Raw genomic sequence first — 26,082 nt, forward strand, 5'->3', positions numbered from 1 at the left:
GCTATTCTTGACTGACTTGATCAGTGGAAGTCAAGGATCCCTTCATCTTTTTCTGATCGATGTGTACTGAATTAAAACATAGTGCCTTTTAATGGCTTGTAGTTTCTGTCTCTCATTTCTCAGTAAGGAGCATGGTGAAACATACTCTTCCAGTGTATGACAAGTATGTCTATAACATTTTGTCAAGACTTAAGCTGGGATAGTACTCAGGTTAAGAGTAGTCTTTCCTTCAAAAGGCTCCTGCCTCTAGCAGTGATTTTAATTTCTGATAAGGAACCCGATTCTATTCAGAGAAGGTTGTAGTAGTAGTCATTAATGAAATGAAAGTCACTTCTGATATAATGCTGTGTTTTTATAGTATTTTTAAAGACTTTTAAGAACTTTTGACACTTTAGATCATCTTCCCAGTTTTATCAGTGCTTGTAATGCATGTTAATTGGAAATTATCTTGTACCCTCAGCACTAAACAAAGGAAATAGCAAAATGGAAAGAGTAATCTGAATGTAATTAAACTAGTGATTTTTGTCAGAAATAGAAAATTGTGTAGTAGGATCAAATCTGGCCAGTCAGACATTGTTTTTTGCAGGCTATTTTGCAGAAAATTTTAACTTTTGTTGCATGGATATTTTCCTGCATCCCAGTATTTGTTAGTCTGTTCTTAGGACTGTCAAGACCCGACCATGAAGAACTCGTGATCTGTATAACTAGGCATGTTTTAATTGGAAGAGGTGTCTGGAGTGCACCTTGCTTAAGTGTTTTGAAGGATGTGGTTTCACAAGCTGTGGAGCTAAGCTAATGTCTTGCTGCTGCCAGTTTGCACTGTACAGTGCATCTTCTTCCCCTGAGCATTCTCAAGTTCTCTTTTAACCTTCCTGTGAATATGTAAAATTATCAGTCCAGCAGAAGACTGTCCACAGATTTATGAGTCATTCCCAAAGCATCCCTAAGCCTTGAGAGCACTACCTGTATGGAAGATGCTGGTTTAATGCTATTTAAAGTCCTGCTTTGAGCAATTTAGTGACAGTATTCTAAAGTTCTTCTAATCAAGGCAGCTAGATGGCAGATAAGGAAAAATGTATTCTGCTTCAAAATGCAGAAGAATTTTTTTCTTGCTAGAAAGTTTACTAATGATGTAATCTATAAACTAGTCTATGTGAGAGAACTTTGTGCACATACAGGTATACAATAAAATACAAATACAGTAGTACGTACATTTGATTAAAAAAGATCCCTCAAAATAAAAATTAAAAAGAATTGTGTTCATGTTTTAGAGCTTTGAGATCATTAAATCACCTTTTCTGATTGATTATATTACAAATGGGACAGATTTCTTTAGGTTATCTAATATTAAATGAAACATCTGCTTTGAGGCAATGTATTTCCTCATTTTCCATCTTAGTTCTTCTCTGCTTATGCCACAGCTGCCTAAGCTCTACGAGAATTAAATGGAAATGGCTTACATCACGATAACACAATGTCAGAGTATTGATAGATACATTGAATGCTTGCAGTTACTCACTGTTTGCATAGCTCAGCAGCTCTCAAAATCAGTGAAAGCGAACTGCATGAAAATGGTTTCAGTGGAGGGTAAGGTATGGGCTGAGCTTAAATACAATCCTATAGAGGTTTGTCGGTGACAGTCAAGTTTTAAAAACTGCGCCTCCTGATTAACAGATGAGTGCAAATGTTATGAGAGATATTTACTTGTCCTATGATTCTTTCTATCTAATAACTTTTTTTTTAAATTTTATTCTGAGGTGATAGTCTGTTGCGATGTGTCAAAGGACAGCATAACATTCTCAGTAATAAAATTTCATCCTAACTTTGTTTAAATAGGATTAATGTTATCGTAGTAACTGGCATAGTAGTTAAGTGCTACACCTTTAATTTCAGTGATGTTAAGTACAAGCAGAGCAACCAAAACCAGTGCAAGACACCAAGTTTAAAAGAGTTTTGATGTTCCCAGAACCTGTCTTGCCCTTTCCCTTCCCTCTGCGTTTCTGCTGCTGACTCCTACCCTGCCCACTACAACACTTGGTTAAAAGGAGTGAGTGATTGGGAAGGCTGGGGTTGAAGAGGAGAGGATCCTGTTTGCCTTAGCAGGTGGCGCTGCAGGCACAACAGAACTTAAAATTTGCGTGCTGTTGCAGTAGGGCCACCTCATATGCTCTCAGTCTGCCGGTCTCCACAGGCACTGGTACTCATTGCAGATCTTTTGCTGAAGACACCTCTCCTCCACAGATGAAGAACTTCACTACTGGTTCTAAAGTTGGAAGTTCTGATCCTGGTGGTTGGAGTCCGGTGCTAATGGAGATTCAGTGTCTGAAATTTGACTGGCTAGCTAAGGTGTGTTCTAGCAGCTGATGTAGAAGTTTATTAATCTGTGCTGTCTTAAATTATATAAATTCGCAATACTAAATGGCCCTGTATTTTTGTGGTAGTATGTTCACTGCCATTTTAAATGTCCATTCAAGAAACCCAGCAAAGTTTAATCAATTTTTTTTTCTTTGAGGTTTACAGGCTAGTTTCATGTTATTAGTACACACGACCAATACAATTTAGGAACCCTGGCTGTAGTATGCTGCTTTTGAGACAGCTACTTTATTTGAAGGAAAAAAGCCAAACCACCATATAAACAACCCCCCCCACCCTAATACTGTAATACACTTCAGTAAAAGAATAGGAGAATATTTTTAGCCACTCAAAGTACTCAGAGAATTTATTGATCTTGTGTTTTGTACATTTTTGACTAGTTAGATGAATGCATGATTTTTGTAATTAACGGTTCTTTCTCTAGGGTGAGTGCCCTTGCCAATGGTTAGCATATAGTTCCAATGACTTCTGAGTATTGATTTTGAGATAATACATTGTTATACAATGAAATCTGTGTTGAAATCTCTAAGCTCAAGTTAGATCATGGTTACTGCACTTAAGGTAGTTTTTTAAGTTAATACTCTTAACTGAAAGAAAACAAAAAGTACCTTTAAAAAATTCTCGTATCATGTATTCTTTTTTTTTCCTGATCATGTTTTATTTCTGATAAGAGATGCCTGCCATCTGTTGCCTTTTGATGCAACAACTTGAAAAGCCTCCTATTGCTGAATTATGAGAATGTGATCTCTTCCATAATTACACTTGCCAATGTGTCTTGGATGGATGTTACACATTATTTATCCCTTGCCTGACTCTGTAAGAGGAGCTGAGGCAGTGGAAAGAGTGGAGGAGGAAAGATATGGGGAATAATACGCTGGGGCTGACAGTTGTGATAGGTGGCAGGCTATCAAGTAAGTAGGCCAGGTTGCATTTAGTGTGTATATACATTTTCCTTACTTTAAAAATCTGCCATAGTCTTACTTTTTACTCTTACTTCTCCTCTTCCTAAACAGAACCTTTTAAAATGCCAGCTCTGATTTAGTATTGATCTTTTATGCATATTCATATAGGGCAATTTTCAATCATCATTGCCTGAAGTCAGGAAAACCTTAGACATGCATTTCTTTGCAGTGTGTTTGCTTTCACCTTCAGAGCTGAAGGCAGCTAATGCCAAAATCTGTCTCCAGCTTGACAGAAGCAGGGTGCTTAGTTTCTGTGCTTTTTTGAATTCCCATTTGTAGATTTTCAGTGCGCTTTCATTTTCTTTCCTTGTCTATACATCTGCCACAAAACTTTGTAGTGGGCTTCTGTAAGAAAGATTTGAAGAGGTTACAGGTAGTCTTTACAAGAGGGGATTAAGAATGGATGCACTGCAAACTGAAGAGTTGAAGGTGTGACATACTTTGTGTTTACTGATCTGCAGTTGGCATACTGAGAAGGAAAAACACATATTTATTGTCATCTTCCTGAGTTTGCTGTGAGTTACTGTTATCAGGGGCTTCATCTTAGAGAAACAATAAAAGCCTGAAATGTTTGGATCATTTAGTTAACTTATGTCTCCACTGTCTCCCTCAAGTAAGTAAGCAAGATTCTTGATTACCTACATTAACTGAAGTCTAAGACTGCTACAGGTATTTGGGAGTGTTTTTCTAAAGTCCTCCTGAACTTAACTCTTAGATAATTTATATATGTGTGTTCTTTCTGCTTTCTCCTTGTAAGTAGCAGTCATACTACCCTCTGAGACCAGGACATAATAGGTGAATACAGGAAAGACAGAGGTGTTTTTCATTGATGCTCTGTGTTCTCCTAATTCTGATAACTCTTCCTGGTACTTGATCCAGTTTGATGCCATTCTTCCTTAATGTGTTCTACTAGAATTGAAGATGATTCTAGAAGGTGTTTTATCAGTGGCTTACAAAATTGCACTGACAGTAGACTGTGGCTATTGAACTTGACCCGTGATGCAATCTGGATTAATATCTGATTATGACTGCAGTAAATACTGCTGCTGTTTGAAACTTGTGCTTTCATGTCTTTGGATTAAAGTCACTGTTTATGGAGGATTTTATATTACTAAGTCATGGTGACTGTGAATTCAGATCTACTGTGAATCTAATGAAACTCAACACACACTAGAAAATAGTACGAGTCTCAATATAGGCATAACATCCATCTTCTTTGTAGGATTCTATTACGTTAACAGATAGACAAAGATGTAGATGACTTTTTAAAGTACAGTAAAATACTGGGTATTGCAACTCTAGTGTTTTGCCTTTTTACTGACAAAGTGGCATTTACTGTATTTAGTTAACTTTATTGAAGGAGTAAAAGTTAATTATTTACTTGATTTTCAAAGTGTCTTTCTTAATTTAGAGCTTTATAAGCATCTGTTGTCAGGTGAAAAGTTAAAGAAAAGAACTAGCTTCCATAATTTGGGATTTCTCTTTGGCTGCAGATACTTTGAGAGATCACCTGTGTGACAATTTTTAGGTAAAACTTAGCAAGCGGGTAGTAGTTGGCTATTCAGGACACTAATACAGTTGTTTTTAATACAGACTCCAAATCTAAGCAATGTATTAGAGAAAATATTTAAATAAACCCTTATATTATAATGTCTTTGTATCCAGCCCTGGTATTAAACATGTGTCTAATAATTTTGAGTTTTTCAAGATTAGATGCCAAACTGAGATTGAATGGGTCTTTTATATATATATATATTTAACATTTTGATAGTACTTATATTTTGTGAATTTTCTAAGAAAGTTAATTCCTGCAACAGCTGACAGGAGGTGGTGTTTGTTGTTCCTCATTTCTCTCTGCAAACAGAAATGATGGAAAATAATTTACCAAAGCATGTGTGAAGGGATGTAGGACCCAGTTTTGAGTCACTCAGTTGTCTCCCAACTACATTGATATTCTCCTGCCTTACTGAAGTCCTTTTTTCACTCATAATGTCTTTCAGTAATAACATGCAAGACAGAAATTCTGAACTGTCATGTTTTGACAGTTACTGCCGGGCATAATTCATTTTGTGTAGACAGAAACAGGTGTTTTATGGAAGAGTATTAGGTAGATCAGACTCTCATCATACCATAAAAGGTAAGTATGTGGGGTGAATGAAGAGTAAATGAGTAGATTTAATTCTACTGTACCCTGATTATTACTTCTAAGTTATCTCAAACATTCGTGTCACTTTTTACATGTTGTTTATTAGCAAGGCGTCATTTATTTTACATTTAAATGAATGAGACCTGTGTAAAAGTGAATGTGTTTTCCTTTGGAGTGGAAATTCTGTAAGCCACCCTAGTGCAACTATTAGTTATGGCGTGACTATAGCCCAGGTAGTTCCTCTTTTGGCTGTTAGTCAAGTCTCCTCAAAAAAGACCATAGTACTCTTGAGCATGAAAGATCAACGAAATGAGTAGTACATGGTCATTTTCAGAGGATGTTTTCATGAAAGTGGTGTGGTATTAGTCTCCTCTTTGTTTTTTGCTACCTGATGACTGACATCACCATTAATCATGATCTAAATCGTCTAAAATAGCATGACAGATTTTATTTCAAGCAAGTTGGCTAAAGATTGCGTTACTTATACATTGCTTGTCTAGTCACCTACTAACCTTTGACTTTTGATCATGAATAAATTGTAAAAACCTTAAGAGTAATGTGTAGTGACTAGTGAACAGTAAGAATTCCTGTCTTAAAAATCTGACTAGTATAAAACCCATCACTGAAGCAGTCTCTTGGGGAGTAATACTGAACATGAAGTCATACTTATGTACAGGCACTTTTACTACAGAAGTATTGTACTTACTTTGGTTGCCAGGTAGTTGCAGGGAGGGAGAGAAAAAAATCTCACTGATTTGTCTAGTTATGGAACCAGCAGTAGGAATTAAAAAACCCCAAACCCAACAACAAACAAACAAAACACCAAAAATGCACAACCGAAAAAACCCTTCCCAGTTACCAGTTCACATAGTTTAAAACAGGGATTGTGAGCTTCGGGGGGTTTTTTTTGTTTGTTTTTATTTTTTCCTATATTCTGTGAGGACAGTAGTATTCCTGTATTAATTAAAAAAATTTAGGTGTCTGTCTTGGAAGAGGCTTTTACTTGCAGTCGACAGAAAAAGGTGGGTATTTCTTTTTTGCTAGTTCTTCAAAACAGTGCTTAAAACAGATAGACTTGGGGAATATTTGAGAGAGAAAAATGTTATAGCAGTCTAGAGCTTTAGGTACTGTTGCAGTTGTCCTGTTTTCACTTCTCCTTTTGCTTATTTGTGTGACTGGCTTTGTGAATATCTTTTGTAGGCAAGTGTTCTTGATGCTTGGAGGCAATACCTCTGGCACAAACCTCTGATAATTCAAGATACTTGGAAGAAATCAATAACTCACCTGCAGCTTATAAAGTTATAATTTCTAAAGAAAGCTCCTGATTCATTAGGGAACAGTGAAATAGCTCAGCACCCCCACCCTACTCCTCGTCACCCCAGAAAAACCAAAAATATTGGAATATGTAAAAATGAAATAGATACTGATGATTGCTTGCTTCAGGAAGACATGGTTACTTTCTAATCCCTTCATGACAGATAAGTACATTCTGATAATATAACTTTTATATAGGCCTTGTAATATCCTAGGTTTTATCTTCCTTGACTAACCTGATGTCCCTCTATGGCAAGGTGACCCACTTAGTGAACCAGGGATAGGCTGTGGATGTTGTCTACCTAGACTTTAGTAAAGCCTTTAACACCATTTCCCTGCTTATGGCTTGGATGGGTACACACTTTGTTGGGTAAAAACCTGTCTGGATGGCCAAGCCCAAAGAGTTGTCGGGAATGGAGTTAACATCCAGCTGGTGGCTGGTCGCAAGTGGTGTTCCCCAAGGCTCAGTATTGAGCCCAGTCCTGTTTAGTATCTTAACCCTCATACACATGACTGATAATCAAGTGCACTCTTAGTAAATTTGCAGATGACACAAGTTGGGCTGGAATGTTGAGGGTAAGAAGGCTCTGCAGAGGGATCATCAATCATGGACAGGCCAGATCAATGGCCCAAGGCCAGCTGTTATAGGGTTCAACAAGAAGTGCTGTGTCCTGCACTTGAGTCACAACCACCCCATGAAAAGTGGAAGAACCAGCAGTGTGCCCAGGTGGCCAAGAAGACCAATAACATCTTGGCTTGTGTCCAAAAGAGCGTGGCCAGCAGGACAAGGGAAGTGATTGTCCCCCTGCACTCGGCACTGGTGAGGCTGCATCTTGAATACCATGCTCAGTTTTGGGCCCCTCACTTCAAGAGGGATGTAGACGTACTGGAGTGTGTTCCAAGAAGGGCGATGAAGCTGGTGAAAGGTCTGGAACATAAGCCTTTTGAGGAGCGGCTGAGGGAACTGGGGTTGTTTATTCTGCAGAAAAGGAGACTCAGGGGAGACTTTAATGCTCTCTACAACTACCTGAGATGGATGTCCGTCTCTTCTCCCAGATAACAAGCAATAGGATGAGAGGAAGTGGCTTCAAGTTGTACCAGGGGATGTTTAGTTGTGATATTGGGAAAAATTTCTTCATCAAAAGGGTGTTGAAGCATTGGACCAGGCTGCCCAGGGAGGTATTTGAGTCACCATCCCTGGAAATATTTAAAGACATGTAGATGTGGTGCTTAGGGACATGGTTTCATGGTGGACTTGGCAGTATTGGGTTAACGGTTGGACTCAATAATCTTAAAGATCTTTTCCAAACTAAATGGATCTATGGTTCCATGATATGTAGTGAAATTAACTTATACCTGTATTTTGAAGTAGCAATTACAAATGAACTGAAACTGGGCTGTAATCAGCTAGAAACTCAAATAGTGGAGTGTTATTTTGGTTGCAAGAGTCGAGCTGTTAACCCACACTTAGTTGTAGCAGGCATTTGAGTCCCTAAAAAGAAACACTAGGGTAGTGGCTTATCTGAATAATTATGTGCACTCTGTGCTATATAATTGGAATGGTGAGGTACTTAAACCCATTTTTCTAGTTGTAAAGACAGCTAGTATTTTAGATGTGATGGTAAATTAAGGCTCTTTAAATGTCATATTTTAAGATAACATGAACTTTGAGAGGCTATATTCTTCCTACATGTTTCCAGTTTTCAATACATAGAGTAATAGATATCATATCTGAGTTAAAGTCCCTGGAGATTCACCTTATGCTTAAGTAGATTTGGTAGACTCTTCTGGATTTGGAAGTGGAGGGAAATAGCATTTGGTCTAGTTTTAACTAGGTTTGAAAGTAATACATTATGACTTCCAGGCTTGGTAACTATTGTGCTTTTTAATTGGGATAAACTGTAAATATTAAGGGGATTTCACAAAATGTTCATTTAACAGTTTTCCTAGTGATTTCCTTAAGGGATCATCTGCACTATCTTAAGACCTGAGAACATGGAAGTAAAGTTATGCTACTTGGTCATGCATATGTGTTTGTTATTTACTGAACTGCAGCAAGAATATGTATCTAATTGTCAGCGGTTTACTCTGGTTTGGCATTCATTCGTATGCTCTGCAAGCATTACTGTGGGAGACTAGAGAGGGATAACAGTTTCTAAGCATGCAGCAGACTGCCCTATTTTGATAGGTCTGGTATGGAGGACTTGCTTGCTGACCAGCTGAGAAAAAACTTCTTGGAAGAACTGTTCTTGTTGAGGATTCCTGTGTTCTGCACACTCTGTTTAAGTATTTCCCTTTTGCAGGGCTGAAGAACAGTTTACATTTACTTTGCTTAGAATCATAGAACCATAGAATGGTTGGGTTGGAAGGGCCCTTAATGATCATCTAGTCCAATCCCCCTGCCATGGGCAGGTACACCTTTCACTAGATCAGGTTGCTCAAAGCCCTGTCCAACCTGACCTTGAATCTTTCCAGAGATGGGGCACCTGCCACATCTCTGGGCAACCTGTTCCAGTGTTTCACCACCCTCATGGTAAAAAAAAAAAAGTTCTTCCTTGTATCTAGTCTGAATCTACCCTCTTTTAGTTTAAAACCATTACCCCTTGTGATATCTCTGCAGACCCTGCTAAAGAGTGTGTCCCCATCTTTCTCAAAAGCCCCCTTTAAGTATTGCAAGGCCACAATAAGGTCTCCCCAGAGCCTTGTCTTCTCCAGTCTGAACAACCTCAATTCTGTCAATCTTTCCTCATAGGGGAGGTGTTCCATCCCTCTGATGATTTTTGTGGCCCTCCTCTGGACCTGTTCTGACAGGTCCACACCTGTCTTGTAGCGGGGGACACAGAGGTGTACTCTGTGAACATACGCAGTATTCTGGGTAGGGTTTCATGAGAGCATACTAGGGAGGGAGAATCACTTCACTTGATCTGCTGGCCAAGCTTCTTTCTATGCAGCCCAGGGTATGGTTGGCTTTCTGAGATGTAAGTGCACGTTGCTGGCTCATGTCCAATTTTTTGCTCATCCTTGTCACCAAGGCCTTCTCTCCAAGGCTGCTCTCAATCCTTTCATCCACCAGACTACTGATACCAGGAATTGTACCAACCCAGGTGCAGGACTTTACACTTGGCCTTGTTGAACTTGTTGAAGTTAACACTTGCCTAGTCCTCAAATCTATCAAGGTCCCTCTGGATGAATTGCTCCCCTCAAGTATATCAACTACACCACTGCCCTTGGGTGTCCTGCAGAAGGTTGTAAGAGTGCAACTCAATGCCACTATGTCATTGATGAAGATACTAAGTAGTACTTCTCCTGATACAGACCCTTGAGGAACTCTACTCATTACTGGTTTCCACTTGGACATTGAGCCATTAACTGTAACTCTTTGGTTGTGCCCTCCAGCCAATTCCTTATACATCTAACAGCTGACCCATCAAACCCATCTCTCCTGCCTTAGTTGAAACATGCTTCTGTAGACATGTTTAGAGAGATCTGTTAGGTTACATGGTAAAGCTCATCTGCACACCCACACAGGAGCACAGAGCAACAATGCTGGATAATCATACCCTGCCTAATGAACGATTTTCAGGCCCATCGCAGGATTTATCAGCTTGTCAAAGGCCCACCTCCTCAAGCCTAGAGGAGCACACGGGCACAGTGACAGGCAGGGAACCCAAATTAAGGACCTGAAGGAGGGCACAGCCCATCAGGTGTGTAACCTGGGCTGTCCCTGGGGAGCCATCAGTCCCATTGTCTAGACATGACACCCATACCCATGAGTCAGTGTGGGACCATCTTTTGAACTGGGGGCTGGAGTTGTTACTGTCAAGAGTATGGAACATGTAGGGTGCAGGGTAAGAGCACTTTGGGATTACAAAGGACTTTGGTTGTTTTGGAGGGAAGCCAAATGCAGGGGAATGGAGGCATTTAGGTGGTTTGGGGAGGAGCAAACATAGGAAAAGAGAGGGGCAAGGGGATTTAGAAGGCCAAGCATGTGTAACTACGTGACTGGTCAGTACATGTGTCTAGCCATGCCCTGTATCTGATCAGTGCAGTCTGTCTTACCTTCTCTGTTAATTCCTAACTTCTTCCTGGAGGAGCTCCTCTCTGTGTGCATGTGTGTCTGTGAGGGCCCTGAGTGCCAGCAACTCCTTAAGTCAGCCAAGGGTGCAAGCAGCTGGAGAGACTGGCATGAGTGGATTTGAGTGCCAGCAACAGGAGTGGGAACTTGGGTCTGTGGGGCCCATACGTCGGTGGTGCCAGGAGCTGGATCAAGTGAGGTTCTGCGCTCTGCAGCTGGAGTGTGACTGCAGGTCAGAGGGGTAGTGTGCCTGACCACCAGCGGCTGCAGAGGCTGGAGTGAGTGAAACAAAGTGCCAGACAGTGGGGAAGGACCAGGGTCGAAGTCCCTGTGTCCATAGTGCCAGCAATTAGAGTAAATGACTGAGCATTAAATGTGAAGAGCAAGCCAGGCTAGCCTGCATGTAGGTGAAGTGGCCAGGTGTGTGTGCCTCTCTAAGGGAGAGACCAGAGGAGAGGCTGGCTGTTGCAGTGACTAAGTGAGTCTGTAGTGTGATGCCATAGGTTCTGGGGAATGTGTAGCTCTGAGGGCAAGACCATGGGGACCTGGCTACTGCGAGAGCAGTGGACTTGCGGCCATCTGGTGTCTGTGTGTCAGGGTGTGAGGCCATGGTGGGGCATGGAGGGGGGAACTACTGGGGGAGCAGGAGATTCCCAGTCAACTCTGTGTATGCCTATGTGTTTGCATGTGTACTAGCAACCAGACACCAGTCTGTACCTGCAGCTGGAGTGGAGCATTGGCATCAAAGGCATGTATGTCCAGGTGACAGCAATTGTCGAGACTGCAAGGGGACAGCTACTGGGCAGGCTGGGCGTCCAAGTCCAGCTGCTGGGGGACCCATCTTGCACGTATGTGTATGTATTCTCACTAATGGACCTCTGTTCTGCTCAGCCAGAGAAGGGAGCAGGGTGAGGCTGTTGGTGCCATTTGTGTTCATGTGCATGCTGTGTGTCTTGGTTGATCTGTTGTAACTGGCTGTGGTGTGTATCTGTTGTATACGTGTGCTTTGTGTGTGCGCGCGCACCTGGTAGGAATCATAGAATCATTTAGGTTGGAAAGGACCTTTATGTTCAAGTCCAACCATTAACCCAGGACTGCCAAGTCCACCACTAAACCGTGTCCCTAAGCACCACATCTACTTTTTTTTTTTTTTTAAACACCTCCAGGGATGGTGATTTCACCATGTCCCTGGGCAGCCTGTTCCAATGCCTGACCACCCTTTTGGTGAAGGAAGTTTTTCCTATTATCAAATCTAAACCTCCCTTAGCATAACTTGAGGCTGTTTCCTCTTGTCCTATTGCTTGTTCCTTGGGAGAAGAGACCTATCCCACCTGTCTACAACCTCCTCACTACTAGTTGTATGTGGGGGCTTGGAGCTGCTGAAGTATTGCCTCTTTTGGGCTGCCAGGTGCAGCCTGATTTTTCTTTTAAGTCTCCTTTGGTGCCGGCCTTTCACCTCCACAGTGTTCACTACAAGCGGAGAGCTTGTTCATGACTCGAGTCTTCTCACAAATGCTTTTAAGTATGCTGGAAGGCAAGTGGCTTTCCTTACAGGAGTATTTTAATAAGAGTATGGCACTCATTTCCATAAGTAATATTAGATGATTTACAGTCTCCTTTTTTGGGACCAACTACATATTGGATTTTAGTAGTGCTTTCGCCATGTAACTGTGAGACAAATGCTCAGAAGAGTGAAAAAAGAAGTAGTGTACTTATTCTTGCAGGCCGTCTTTATTTTTTCTGAGCTGATGAAAAATGAATACCTGAATTTCCACTGAAACTGGAGAAACCTGACCTGTCAGTTAGTTCTTATGTATGTGAATTACTGTGAATTACTCAGCACACCCATGAAGTGGGTACAGAACTAAAACGCAGTATTCCACTCAACAGAAGGTAAACTTAAAAGAGCAACAAAACCCCCTGAACAAATGCATCAGGAAGCATGCAGCACTCTGCATTCTGGGGGTAGTGCTGGTTTCACAGTAATGTCAAAATACTATGTACTGTTTCAAATTAACTGCATGCTGCGTTTGTGCTTAGTAGATCTTTGTTTTAAGAAGACAGTGACAACAAATGTGTAAAGGTTGTTTTAAACTTCTTTTTCTGTTTGGGGATGGGGAGGAGCTGCTTTTTCTGTGTTAAGATGGATACCTGCTTTATTAAAGTTAGGGCACTGGTGCCATCTGGTGGTGTTAATGCATTCCCAGCGGTGGAACAAACGGCTTGTGAGGAATTCCAGTGAGATGTGAGAAATTGCTGGCATGATACTAACAAGAATACACGGATGTAGTTGGTGCCTTAACATATAATTATGCAGTTGAAGGAAGTCATAAAAGATGCACATGGGCTGGTAATAGCAAATTTAAATCTTGAACCATATTTCTTTTTGCTCAACAAAAAGGTTTGTTTCTAGTATTTCTTTTATTAAATAGTGCTTTGCAAACATAACATGAAGAATTTTGACATTTACAATATTTTAAAATGGAATTTGGAAGCAAAATTTTCTTTTTTTAATAGATTTGTTGAACCTAGCACAACTTTCTCACTGTTAGTATGTTTGAAGTTGCTGTTCTTTTTTTACTTTTTTAAGTGGTTGAGACATTAAGTTTGAAAATAAAAATTCAACAAGGTAAACCTGACAACATTTGAAATAAACAGTTTTGATATCTGAAGCCAATGCTACCACAAGTATTGTTTTCTTTATCCTTCCATCTTTTAAAAAAGGTGTCCTGCATCTTAAGTTGTTTACCTGAGGCAATACCCTCATCATTCTCTAGAATACTGTGTAGGCTATATTGACTTTGTTAGCAATGAAAGTAAAACTATGACTACTTCTCCAGTTTTCTTGAAATTAATTTCTGACTCATAAATGTCGTGTTCTGTGATGGAAAGATCTGCAGAAGTGCAGGGTACTTTATATAAAGATGCTACAGTTTTTAAATTCATTTGACTTAGCTGTAAGTCTTTTGATCTGTTGCAGGTCAGCATGATGTTATTCTAAGTTACTGCTAAATACATTTCCTTGTGGAACAGAGGTCAGTCTGTTCAGCCATTAACAACTTCCAACTTTCTCTTGCAATTGAGTACCGTAACAGGCTATTTTTCTGTTTTAATCCAGCTAGATGAAGAGGCACGAAGAATTCTGTGCTTGTATTTGTAATCTCTGACTTCATGACCATGCAACACTGCCTTCAGTTGCATTATGCTAAAAGTGTGAATTAAGACTTAACCTAATCAGGCATTAGTTCTCTAGTTCCATGATTATGTTCACTATGTCAGGAACCTTTTGTGGATCCTGTCTTGGTGGAATGAGGTGTTTGCAGGCCTGTTCAGCTAATGTAGGTTGTGGAATTAGATGGAAACAGCTGCTAAAATAAAAAATATTTAATAGTATTTAAGCACTGAATATTGATATTTCAATTAATATTTAAACAGTTAATTTATCATTATTTATTGGACATCCTTGAGAATAATTGAGATTTTTTAAATGGGTTCCAGCAAAAGAGCATCACATGCAACTCTGCATTGCTTTCAGGTAATACTAATTTTTTTCTCTGAATGCAATCAAAGAAATTCACAGTGGAGTTGCTAAAGAGATTTTTATTTGCATTGTACCAAAATTCTTGCCTAGTGCTATCATCAATATCTTGTATCATTGTATTTATAATTCCTTTAGCAATATAGCAAGGACTGTCATCTTTTCTACAGTTTAATTCAGTTTGTTGTAGACCTAGGTTTGTCTACTGGGTTTCATCTGCATGCAGTCACTAACGAAAGTGTGTGAGGCTTATGCCTGGCAAAAGCCAGGCCATCGTAAGCATCAGATTTGTAAATTTTCTTTTCCACACTGTTCTGCATCTGAACAAAGTTCCACTGTTGTAATGTTTTGTTCTTAGAGCTGTGACTTTGATGATAACTGTCCTTGTGAATTGAGGTGTATCTGCTGCTTCTATTACTGTTGTTGTTCAGCTTTTAGTGCTGTATGACCATAGTACCTTGCAGTAAATACTCAGCAAAAATACTGGCATCTGCCATACGGAGCTTTTTTTCCCAGGCTCTCCACTGTGAGCACTATACTTCTGCTATTTGATGAAGTAATGTTATTATGCTCTATTTCAGCAAAAGAAAGATACATGTGCTTATCCTTTTAAAATAGAGCAAATTTGTAATTGTAAATCCTTGAGGCATTGACTTAAGTTCTGGATTTGTACCTGGTAAGAGTAACTTCCTGTTTTGCTTTACAAAGCTAGATGGTACCAGCGAGAGTTACAGTTTGATAATCGGTCAAGTTATTAAGAGCAGTCATAGCAGTTGAGCAGTCCTTTAAAGAAAATCCTTTTAGAATATTAGTTACTCGCGTCTGAATTGTCAGTGTGCAGGATAAGGAGAGTGATCCACTTGTCTGGTCTTCGACAACTGTCTGGATATAAAAATGAACTGAATTTCCCTGTTTTTTTAAAAAAATGAAAAAATTTTTTAGCTTTTATAGTGCATCACTGTATTCCTGTAACCAGAACATGAAGAATATGGTTGGTGATTTAGGACCAACTTGGTTGTCGGCTTTTTCCTTCCAAGTTGAGTGCTCCTTTATGCTTCCAGCTGATCCCCTTGCCCTCTTCCAATAGCATTGAAGGAAAATGCATGATGATTTCTTTTGAAAGACTTGTTGTGATGTGCTCTAAGAATGTTGATAAACCTCTGACTCATTCTCTTCAGAAGCAGTGTCATTGACTGCTCAGTTCAGATTTTGCTGCAGAAAGATCTTTTTTGGTGGCAAGTGCCTTCTGGACTTTCTTCTGTCCATATGAGGGACTTTCCATCTTCAGTGAGGACTTTTTTAATGGGTTCCAGCAAAAGAGCATCTCATGAATTGCTTTGGTTGGTAGTAATTTCTTCTTTGAATGCAGTCAAAGCAATTCACAGTGGAACTGCTAAGAGATTTTTATTTGCATTGTTCTGAAGTTCTCACCTAGTGCTATCATTAGTATCTTGTTGCATCATTGTATTTATAATTCCTTTAGCAATACAACAGTAAAATCAATAACTATAGGCTGCGCTTTTGGTATTTTTTTGTAATTTTTTTTGAGCAGGAAGATGGAAGCAGTAGTACTCTTCACCTGTCTCTAACATCTGAGTGTTTTGTGTGTGCCTCAGTAAGAATTGCTGCCTTCTGTCAAGCTAATCTATTCATGTAATATTGTCTTCTGGCTAAAGCCAATGTGAAGATCTTTTTTTTAAAAAAAAATAATGTAATTTTAATTGGAAAAATATCCAGAGTTTCTAGAAATATGAATTACTTCCTTGAAAGTATTTTTTGAAACTTAAGATACAAAGAGCAGATTAACAGTAAATATAGCTTGAAAACTCAGAATAATACTTATTTGGCTGTGGATCTTCAATCCAAAAATCTTTTCTTTTCCTGCAGACTGATCAGTATCTAGTCCATAGGTTTTATGGTTCAAGGTTTCTGCTTATTTATTTCGGTTTTTTTGTGTTATGTCACATATGTCATTTGTGAAGGCTATGAATTTCTTTTCATTTCACCATCACATGGTGACGGGACTACTGGGATTTTTGAGTAATTTTCCTTGCCTGTATGTGTCCTTTCATAGGAGACTGTATTATGTCTTTTTTTCTTTTTTCCTCCTCGAAGGATCTAATTCTTTTTCTTTCTTTTTCTTACTCAGAAGTGCCCCTGCCCCCACTGTTATCTCAAATTAATAGATATACTTAGATACTTCTAGGTGAATTTAGTTAGCTAAGTATTTCTTTGTGGCAGCTGGACTTTGAGGAATTTTGGATGTTAACTTTCAGAATATTTTTCTGTCTTTTCAGGTCTCTGGATGGCAGACTCTGAAAAGAAATGCTGTTTTAAGAGGTATGCCTCGTGTAGGCCTAATACTCTGGACTAGTGTGTATATAAATGATAAGGCCATACTTCTAAGGAGTCCCTCTGCTGATCCTCGCTGTCAGCTTGCATGAATGATAGTTTTCAGTGCTGAAATTGGTTTAAATCAGGCCTGTCTTATTGGTGACACAGTTTTATGAGAGAGATCTGTAATATACGGCTTACCTTTTTGCTTGATCATCTTAACAGAAGACTGCCTTCGTGGGTGAAGGGTAGTGTGAACAAAACCAGTTGACTATCTGACATGTGCATATCCCTGCTGACATTGTTCTGACTCTGTGTGTGGGGGTTTATTTGTTCTTTGTTTTTTAATTGGGAGTAGTAGTCCAGATGCCTTTGTAATTGTCTTCACGTGCTTCCTGCTGGTGGTGGTATAAGACTTACCAGACAGTGAGCGGCTGACATACCAACAGTGTGGTATAAAGTAATGTCAGTTGGAAACAAGATGAAGAAATACAAATCCTTGTGCAAGTCGCCTTTTTTGTGTATTATCTGGATGTCTGGAACATTTTGTGTGTGTTTGTGCTGGATTTTCATGTTTGCGCATTTAAGGGGACTTCCTCTTCTCTCTCCATTGATGATATGTTGTTTCTGAATAACTTGTTGCTTTATGGCTGTTAGGAAAGCAGTCTCTTCAAAATTAAATTTGATAACTCTTCTATTATGTCTGCCATCCATTTCAGGAATCATAAGTGGTAGATTTTGAAAAAGCAGGCTTTGTTTGTCTTCTGAAGAGACAGATTGGTCTAACAGTCTTTTCAGGGCTCTTGTTGTTTTCATTTTTTTTGAACAGGACCTCTTAATTCTTTTTTAGGCACTCATGCTGGTTTTGCCTGGGATAGAGTTAATTTTCTTCTTAGGAGCTGGTGCAGTGCTGTGTTTTGGATTTGGTGTGAGAACAATATTAGTAACACATTGATTTTTATTTGTTGCTAGGTGATGTTTATGTTAAGTCAAGGACTTTTCAGCTTCTCAGGCCCTGCCAGCAAGAAGGTTGGAGGGCCACAAGAAGTTGGGGGGAGACACAGCCAGGACACCTGAGCTGAACTAGCCAAAGGGGTGTTTCATACCATAGAACATCATGCTGAGTATATAAATGGGGTGGGGTGGTGGCCAGGGCCTGCAATCACTGCTCAGGGACTGGTTTGGCATTGATCAGCAGGTGATGAGCAATTGTATTGTGCATCACTTGGGTTTTTTTCCTTTCCCTTTTGGATTTTATTCCCCTCCCATTCTCTCTCCTTGCCATTGCTGTTGTTGGTATTTTATTTTATTTTATTTCCATTATTATTTTTTTCTTATCTCAACCCTTGAGTTTTACCTTTTTCCTGATCCTCCGCCCCGTCCCTCTGAGCAGGGGGCAGTGAGTGAGCGGCTGCATGGTACTTAGTTGCTGTCCAGGGTTAAACTACAACAGCGCTTCTGAAGGTTTCCTGTACAGTGCTGATTTGTTTTGTTCTGATTAAAAAATAATTCCCAATGTAGTAGTACTAACAACTTGAGTTAAAAGTGGCTCCTCGTGCTATTGGCTGAGATTTTGGTGTTGCAGGTTTTTATGCTGTGTTTACAAAGCTCCCGAATAAAATGATGCTAAGAGTAAAGGAAGATACTGATACTTCCAATGCATCTGTGGACAGAAATCAAGAAGATGGTGTTGCACTATTCTTGGAGGTGCACACTTGTAGGATAAGAGGCATTTCAGACAAATTGCAACACAGGACATTCCTATGAGAAAGTCAGAGTACTTTTTGCCAGTGAGGGTGGTCAGGGCCTGGAACAGGTTGCCTAGAGGGGCTGTGGAATCTCCATTCTTCAAGGTTTTCTAAAGGCAGCAGTGATAGGCCAACAGCAACTCAGTTTTAGTGGGCGTACTTTACGTGCATGGATGGATTAGAGCAGTCTGGAGGTTACTTTCAATCTACGTTATCCTATGTATCTATGTAGCCTGCTGCAGGTTCACTTTTTTTGCATTTTACATTTCCTGTAAAAACAGGTGAGGTGCAGGTCAGAGTGTTTTGCTTTGGCTTTCTTTAAAAAGAAGCATCTGTAGCTGAGAAGCGTTTTGTGATTATAGAACCAAGGAGTTAGAGTAACTTATCCCTATCCCAGCAGCATGGTTTTGAGAGGGAGGATCATGCTTTGCCTGTAGCTTTCACTTGTTGTCTAGATAAAGGGTGAGAAAGTTTTTAGATTTTTTTTATCCCTGTTCAGTCAGTGGATTGAGAGTCTCAGAAAGTTACCTATAGTTCTTTCAGTTTATTGGAGATTGCTTGCTGTAGCAGGTAACTGCATAGAACAACTAATCATAGAATCCTTTATATTGGAAAAGACCTTTAAGATCATCAGGTCCAACCATTAACCCAGGACTACTGAGTCCACCCCTAAACTACGTCCCTAAGCACCGCATCTATGCATTTTTTAAATACCTCCAGGGACGGGGATTCCAATGTGTCCTTTTGGCAGCCTGTTCCAGTGATTGACCACCCTTTCCATGAAGAAATTTTTCGTAATATCCAATCTAAACCTTGCCTGGTTCAACTTGAGGCCATTTCCTCTTGTCTTGTCACTTGTTATCTGGGAGAAGAGACTGACCCCCACCTGCCTACAGCCTCCTCTCAGGTAGTTGTAGAGAGCAATAAGGTGTGTGTCCCCACACCCAAGCCTCCTTTTCTCCAGAATGAACAAACCCAGTTCCCTCAGCCGCTCCTCAAAAGACTTGTGCTTCAGACCCTTCACCAGCTTCGTTGCCCTTCTCAGGGCATACTCCAGCACCTCTACATCCCTCTTGAAGTGAGGAGCCCAGAACTGACCACAGTATCTGAGGTGCAGCCTCACCAGTGCCAAGTACAGGACCATCATTTCACTTGTCCTGCTGGCTACAGTGGTTCAGATACAAGCCAGGATGCTCTTGGCCTTCTTGGCCACCTGGGCACACTGTTGGCTCATGCTCAGCCAGCTTATCTAGTGCACGCGTAGGTAAAGGTAGTGTAATAGTGTGGGAAGTTCACAGGATCATAGGATAATCCAGGTTGGAAAAGACATCAGGAGATAATGTAATCCAGCTGCTCAAAGCAGAGTGTAAACTGTGAGGTCAGACCAGGTTGCTCAGTGCTTTATCCAGTTTGAACATTTCCATGCTCTAAAGCTGTGAGCTTACTTGGCAATGTATATTTGGAGGTGGCTTTGGACTTTTCTTGTTTTTCTTCTTCAAGTTAGATTACATGTTTTGGAAGTTTCTGAATTCACTTTTAGCTTTCGTTTTAATGTGTCATGTTTGAGAGATGGGAAGATGATATTTGTGAAAGATACCACCTGGAGTTCAGATCTGGAAAAAGCTCATTCCCTTTTTCAAAGGAAGATATTAAAAGGAAACCTGGATTTACCTAGAAAATAGAAAAATAGTTTGGTTAAAGCAAGCTGGCTAATCTTAATGTTTCTTAGTCAAACTTCATGTTTTGGGCATTCTGTAGTTTTGCTGTTTAGTTCCAGTTTGTATGCGATTTTTAACATGGATTAATTGTATGTACGGGAAGTGCCAGCAGTCTAAGCAGAAGTATGTCACTTCATTCAGAATTGTTCAGAGAAATCCAGCAGCTGGTAAACATGCTTTTCCTCCTTTATTGATGATGCTGTATGTTAATACGCTAAAGGTACTCTGAGAGTAAAAACAGGTACTGAGGCTTCTGAAAGATGCTGAGATTTTATCGATAGATGTCATCTTGCTTTTATAGGAGCCCAGCAATTAAAAAACATTAGCTAGGTTTTCAGTTGCTTTGTTGATAAACTCAAATAGTATTCCAACTGAAATTTGCAAGCTGATTAGAGTGATGTAAAATCCTAAATTTTTAGTAAATTAAATTTTTAATTCATTACTGTTGTGCCTACTCATAATGTTGAAGTAATAGGTAGTCTTTATAATATTAAGGTGGAGCTAAGATGACATAGAAATAGGGCTCGGGGATTTATTTATGATATGCTTGTCAGCATTAATGTCTTGGAAATTTTTGTATCTTCTGTTTGCTTCTAATCTTCAGATCTAATCCATGGGGTTTTTTTCCCCTGCAGCAGTATACTTTACATATATACGGTTACTTGAAAAATATGTTTTTCTTGAAAACTTTTACTTGAAAAATTATCATGGGTTGATAAGAAATTGGCTGTCTTATATGATGAAAATCACTTTTAACTTTTGTTTGGCAGTGGACTGTAGGAACATGGGAATGTTGGGACTCCTTCCCAAGAACAGATGAGTGGTTTGAATAGGCTAATACCCCTGTTCCTTGTAGCCAGGAATGTGGAACTAAGTATTGTGAGAGGTAGCTTAGCTTCATATTTTGTAGTATGACTGTGCATCCTTTTCAAAGACATTAATAATAAAAAAGTAGTTGATGGTGAAATTTGCAGTTATGTTATTTACTTTCCTCTGAAGTGATACAGAACAGACAGGTGGTGAATGTGGAATTATTTTGTATTTTTGATTTGATGCTGTTAGTAATTTATTTAATTTCTTATGAGGCTGTAACATTAGTCCTATTGCTTCTTTATCTACGTCAGTAGTTTTGCTAAACTTTTTTGTTTTCCTCTTTCACTCTGGGAAGCAATTGAAGCTGTTCAGTCTGAGTCTTTAATTATGTTGTCATGTTGGTAACAGCCATTTTGTTGCTGGCTTCTCCCTTTCTAAACAGATATGAACTGGTCTGACTTTTTGTTCTTTTTTAATAAGGCTTCTTATTATTACTGTTAAACTGTTTTGAAAAATAAGAGGCATTACAGTTTTACTCTTTTTCTTGAGACTAGAGGACACAGGTCTCAACTGCACAAAATGCAGGCTAAAGTGGAGTCTTGACACTGGCAGTTTGCTTACAGACCTTAAAAGTTGCATTGTATATCGGAGGTTCCAAGCTGTATTGAAGCTACCCTGCCTGGACCTCTGCATATGCAGAGGAGATATCATTCTCTTGTTTTAGCAGCTTTAAGATAACAGTGTGGACCAGGTCTTCTGGAGATACATGTTACTGTGTCTTGTTTTGAAACTGAGATTTCTACTGCCCAGGAGAAACCTGTTGCCATTCTGCTGCTTCTTCCAGTAGTTCCCAGTTTCTGTTCTTTGAACATCTAATGAGAGGGGTTTTGTGTCATTCTTGAAAGGTGTATAACATTTTCGTAAGGTTGATTTGACAAGCTTGATCTGGATATTTTAGAAGACATATATTTGCCATTGCCAAAAAGCACGTGATTTTGTTTCCCATTCAGTCAGTGAAGTGTGTATTATCTTTGCTATCCTCCTCTTCTGGCACAATGGGCATTATTAACATTTTGAAGTATTTTCACCTTGTTCATTGTATGGTTCGTTCATTGTTGTCATAATATTATACCTCATCTGAACGGTTTTTTAATTGTTGCAGGGTGTTGGTTTTTTTCTAGTGGCAATCCTTGTCTCTGCTGTAGTGGGGGAAAACTGTCATACTTTTTCTAGAAAATAATTTCTTTGCTTCAGTTTTCACCATAATATCTTTGGCTCTGCTACCTTATTAGTGCTTGGATTCAGTCTGTAGTGATCCTGAACACCTTTTTCTGAATTACTGCCTAGGCAGGTAACTACAGTTGTATTGACAGTGCCTTTTAAAGTACCCTTGTAGCTTCATTTCTCTTTTGCCTATCATGAATGTTTTCCGGTGTGCTGACTTTCTATTTAACTTGTGGTTTGAAGCCATCTCCTGAACTCTTTTCAAAGAGTGATGTTGAATAGCTCTTCCCCAGTGCTATAGATATGTACTTCATGCAGTAGATTGTTTAACTGGAGACCTCATGCGCTAACATTTGAAGGTTTTAATATGTGGCTGGTTTTCAATTAGTTAGAAATAAAAGTATCAAACACAATTTAGAAAAGTAATTCAGTTTTCTAGTGGAGATTCTGACCTATCTTGTGTACTGCAAAACCAAGTTGTGCTTTCATTCTTCGATAATGGCTAGTCTCTAGCTTAATTATAAAATCTCAAATACCATAAAGTAAGTTTGATATTTTTTTTGAAGTGACTTATCTGTGAATTCTTAACTGGAAGTCTTCCTAGTCATTTTTGTATAGGACAGTGCAGACTTTAATGGGTGGGTGTCGGATGTGCATTTCCATAGGTTATAATGAAGTATAAAGTACTTTTTCAGTGCTGTTATGGTTCAGATCAGTCTGAAAGTTTGCCTTTTGATGGTTCTTTTTCTTAGCATCACTTCATTAAACATAGAAAAAGAATATGACAAATGAAATTAAAATCAGACAACCTTGTTAGAGTATTTCTGTGAAATTTGAGGAGCAAGTGCCACCATTCAAATTCTGAAATGTATTCCAATCTAAGTTAGATGAAAACCAGTATTTGTGAGCCAGGGACAGTAAAGTCACTTTAATGGAAAACAGTGTAATTCAGTGACTTCTGCAGTGCAGGAACAAAATGTAATAGGCTTTAAGGCAGTTTAGCCTGCTCTGTTAATTAACTCAAATGCTGTCAACTTACAGCAACAGCACAATTTTATTTTTGATATATTTTAAAAAATAAAATATACCTATATCTAGAAGGTAACAGTTTGATTGTTAAGGCATGGGCTCTGTGTGGTGATTTCTGTAAAAGCAATTGGGGTTGCTGCAAAAAAGTTAAATGAGCTGTTTCACTTTTCATTTCTGAATTTTCTTCCTTTTAATGATGTTATGCCATCCCTTGCTCTGAAGAGAGAAAACTTTCTAGTTCAAGTTTCTTAGTATAACAAACTTAAGCTCTGCCAATTAGACTATTTTAGTTTGTAATGTGTTCTTTAATTAACTTGAGTTTAAGTAAAGTGGGATTCCAGGATGTTTCTTTTTCAGCTCCATTGTTGAGACACAGCTTCAAAATTATGCTTCAACCATACTGGCACAAAGCAAACACAAATGTGGTCAAACCTACTGTGCCAAATCAGACTTGGTTATTTCGACTTTTCAGTTATCAAGTGCTTTCATTTATCAAATTGCTTTGAGAACTTTTCTTTCTCCAAATTTTTGTGAATTTTCCCCTGTTACTGCACTGAATGTGGTGGCTTAGATCAATAGAATAGTAGGGTTTCAACTTGAATCCAGGTCCCTTAGTTGGTAAAGGAATTTCCTAATAGCATGCTGGAAAGACTGTTTTCTATGCTATTAAAATTTTGACTTGCAAAATAGTGTGTGTTTTACATAGTTTCACTTCCGTTAAGTCATTTAAAAGTTAATGCTATCATTTTGCGTGTATGCATGCACATGCATATGCAGTATATAGAGCCTAAAGCTGTATAGAAATATCTTTAGGGTTAATTCTAATTAATCATTTATTCCCAGATGACTTTTACCTGATTACTACAGCTGTGTTATTTTATAATATGTCTTTTCTGCAGACACCAAAGATGCTAACGAGAAAGATTAAGCTTTGGGACATTAATGCCCATATAACCTGTCGTCTGTGCAATGGATACCTGATTGATGCTACTACTGTAACAGAATGCTTACATACTTGTAAGTAGAAGTTTAATTAAGTTAAAGAAACTGTTTTTTTAACTTGATGTGCAACATATTTTAATGGGTTTTAGTTGAAATAAAAACATCTATTGTGCATCAGCCAAAATAATGTGTGCTTTACTACACAATGTTTGGGTTTTTTTAACAGATTATTTGCTTTTTTAGCAAAGCAAAGGTAGAGAACATTAAAACTGTACTGCACAAACTTGAAGCCATATACAATTAATGATAATGTATGCATTCAAGCATGCACTCTGTCGGAGTGTGGAATGCGTAGTTCTCTCTTCTGTTTTAGTTGACATAGCATATGTTTCTCTACCTGGAGCTTTCCACATGTCTCTTGCTCTCTCCTGTTTCTCTGCAGAAAGCAGCCCTAGTTTATCGATAAAGAATAAGTATATTGTATTGTACCCCAGAAATAAGTATTTGTTCCAAAATACTGTGATGAGGTAGTTGTTTGTTGTTATGTTTCTTTATGAATTTCTAGTTTCACAACAGTGAAGTACGCCCTAGTATCTTGCAAAGCTTTGGTCATCAAGAAAACTGGACGTGTAAGTCCATTCCAGCATCTTTGTTGTTGACATCATGGGATATAGGAGTGCTGGGGTTTGCAGTATTCTGATGGAAACTTTATATATTAGCACAGTTCCAACTAAAGATCTGGAAAGATTCCTTCTGAGGAGAAGCACCCTTATAGTGCAGAGTAGTAACTCCAAAACTATTTTCTGTCTTGGATCTGTTCCAATCCTCAGTTTCCTTTGCCAAGGTAGGTATCAGCTGAGGAATTAACCTTCAGTTCAGAAGGCCTGCTGTAGTGACTTTAAATATCCTCTGTAGCAGCCACATTGATGGCTTTTACACCTTATCTTACAGGGTTTTGCCAAAAGTATTTTTTCTGTGTCTTCAGAATCCCTGCAGTCTACCAGTCCATCCTTGTCACCCAGCAGCTTCCATTTCTCCAGTTTTGTCTGTTCAGAGCTTGGAATATCACTTGTTTGGTTTATACAGACCTCTGTTAATCTATGAAATGGTATTTGCCGTGCAACTTCAAACATCCCATGTTTTAAAATGCTTCTGTCACAGTATTTTATTCTTATTCTGATAAAGCTAGTATGTTGTTTGAGTAGCTCAATGAGTCATAGTTCTAAACTTTCTTGGAGGGAAATTATTTGGTGGCAGTGTCTCCATCTCCACAAAATGAAAGTTTTAGCATACTTATTCTTCACCTAAAATATCTTACAAAGGGGAAATACAATGCTCATGATTTGTCAGATACTAAGTTTTCCATTGTATTTAAGTTAAAAGTTCTATTCATCAGCTTTAATGACTTTGTTTTTCTTGTCATACTTTCCATGTCATTTTGGTTATTCTCATGTCCCTTCTGTGTCTGTTTTGCATCTAAATTTCCATAGTGTTCTTTTTGAAGTGCAGGGATCCTTAAGCTTGACTTCTACTTAGCTTTGCCCCACAATTCTTTACTGCTGTGATTAACAACATAATATACAAAGGCAGTATTATAACAAGTTGACATGGCTGACATAGAACTGGCATGTCATTTTTCTTTTTTCTTAAAAAAACCCCAGAACAATCCCTTAACTGACATAATCTACACCATTTCTTATATTTGCTTATAGTGAAAATTTTTAGATTAATCCATAGTGCTACAGTTCTTGCTTCAAAAGCCATGGAATGCTCCTTGCTAGCTTCTGCTTCCTTTGGGTTTCTTTTCTTCTTCCATTGTGGCATGTCCCTCCTTTATTTTGGCTGTTTATCTTTCATAATACTACT

The 26,082-nt window shown here is 38.9% G+C and overlaps 1 protein-coding gene across 11 annotated transcripts in view; it reads left to right on the forward strand.

Annotated features, from left to right (window-relative positions):
• The window catches only part of PCGF3 (polycomb group ring finger 3), a 60,885-nt gene that overhangs the window by 17,189 nt on the left and 17,614 nt on the right, over positions 1-26,082 (forward strand). For 6 of the 11 annotated variants that reach the window (XM_055698898.1, XM_055698896.1, XM_055698897.1 and 3 more), the window contains 2 exons: positions 16,706-16,748; positions 24,174-24,291. In XM_055698898.1, the coding sequence (XP_055554873.1) occupies positions 24,183-24,291 (109 nt within the window). In that variant the 5' untranslated portion in view covers positions 16,706-16,748; positions 24,174-24,182. Of the gene's footprint in view, positions 1-16,705; positions 16,749-24,158; positions 24,292-26,082 lie in introns of those variants that run through there. The other 5 variants (XM_055698903.1, XM_055698902.1, XM_055698904.1 and 2 more) reach the window with 2 other exon arrangements.

This window comes from Falco cherrug, chromosome Z, assembly GCF_023634085.1.
Source record: "Falco cherrug isolate bFalChe1 chromosome Z, bFalChe1.pri, whole genome shotgun sequence".
Taxonomy (NCBI): domain Eukaryota; kingdom Metazoa; phylum Chordata; class Aves; order Falconiformes; family Falconidae; genus Falco; species Falco cherrug.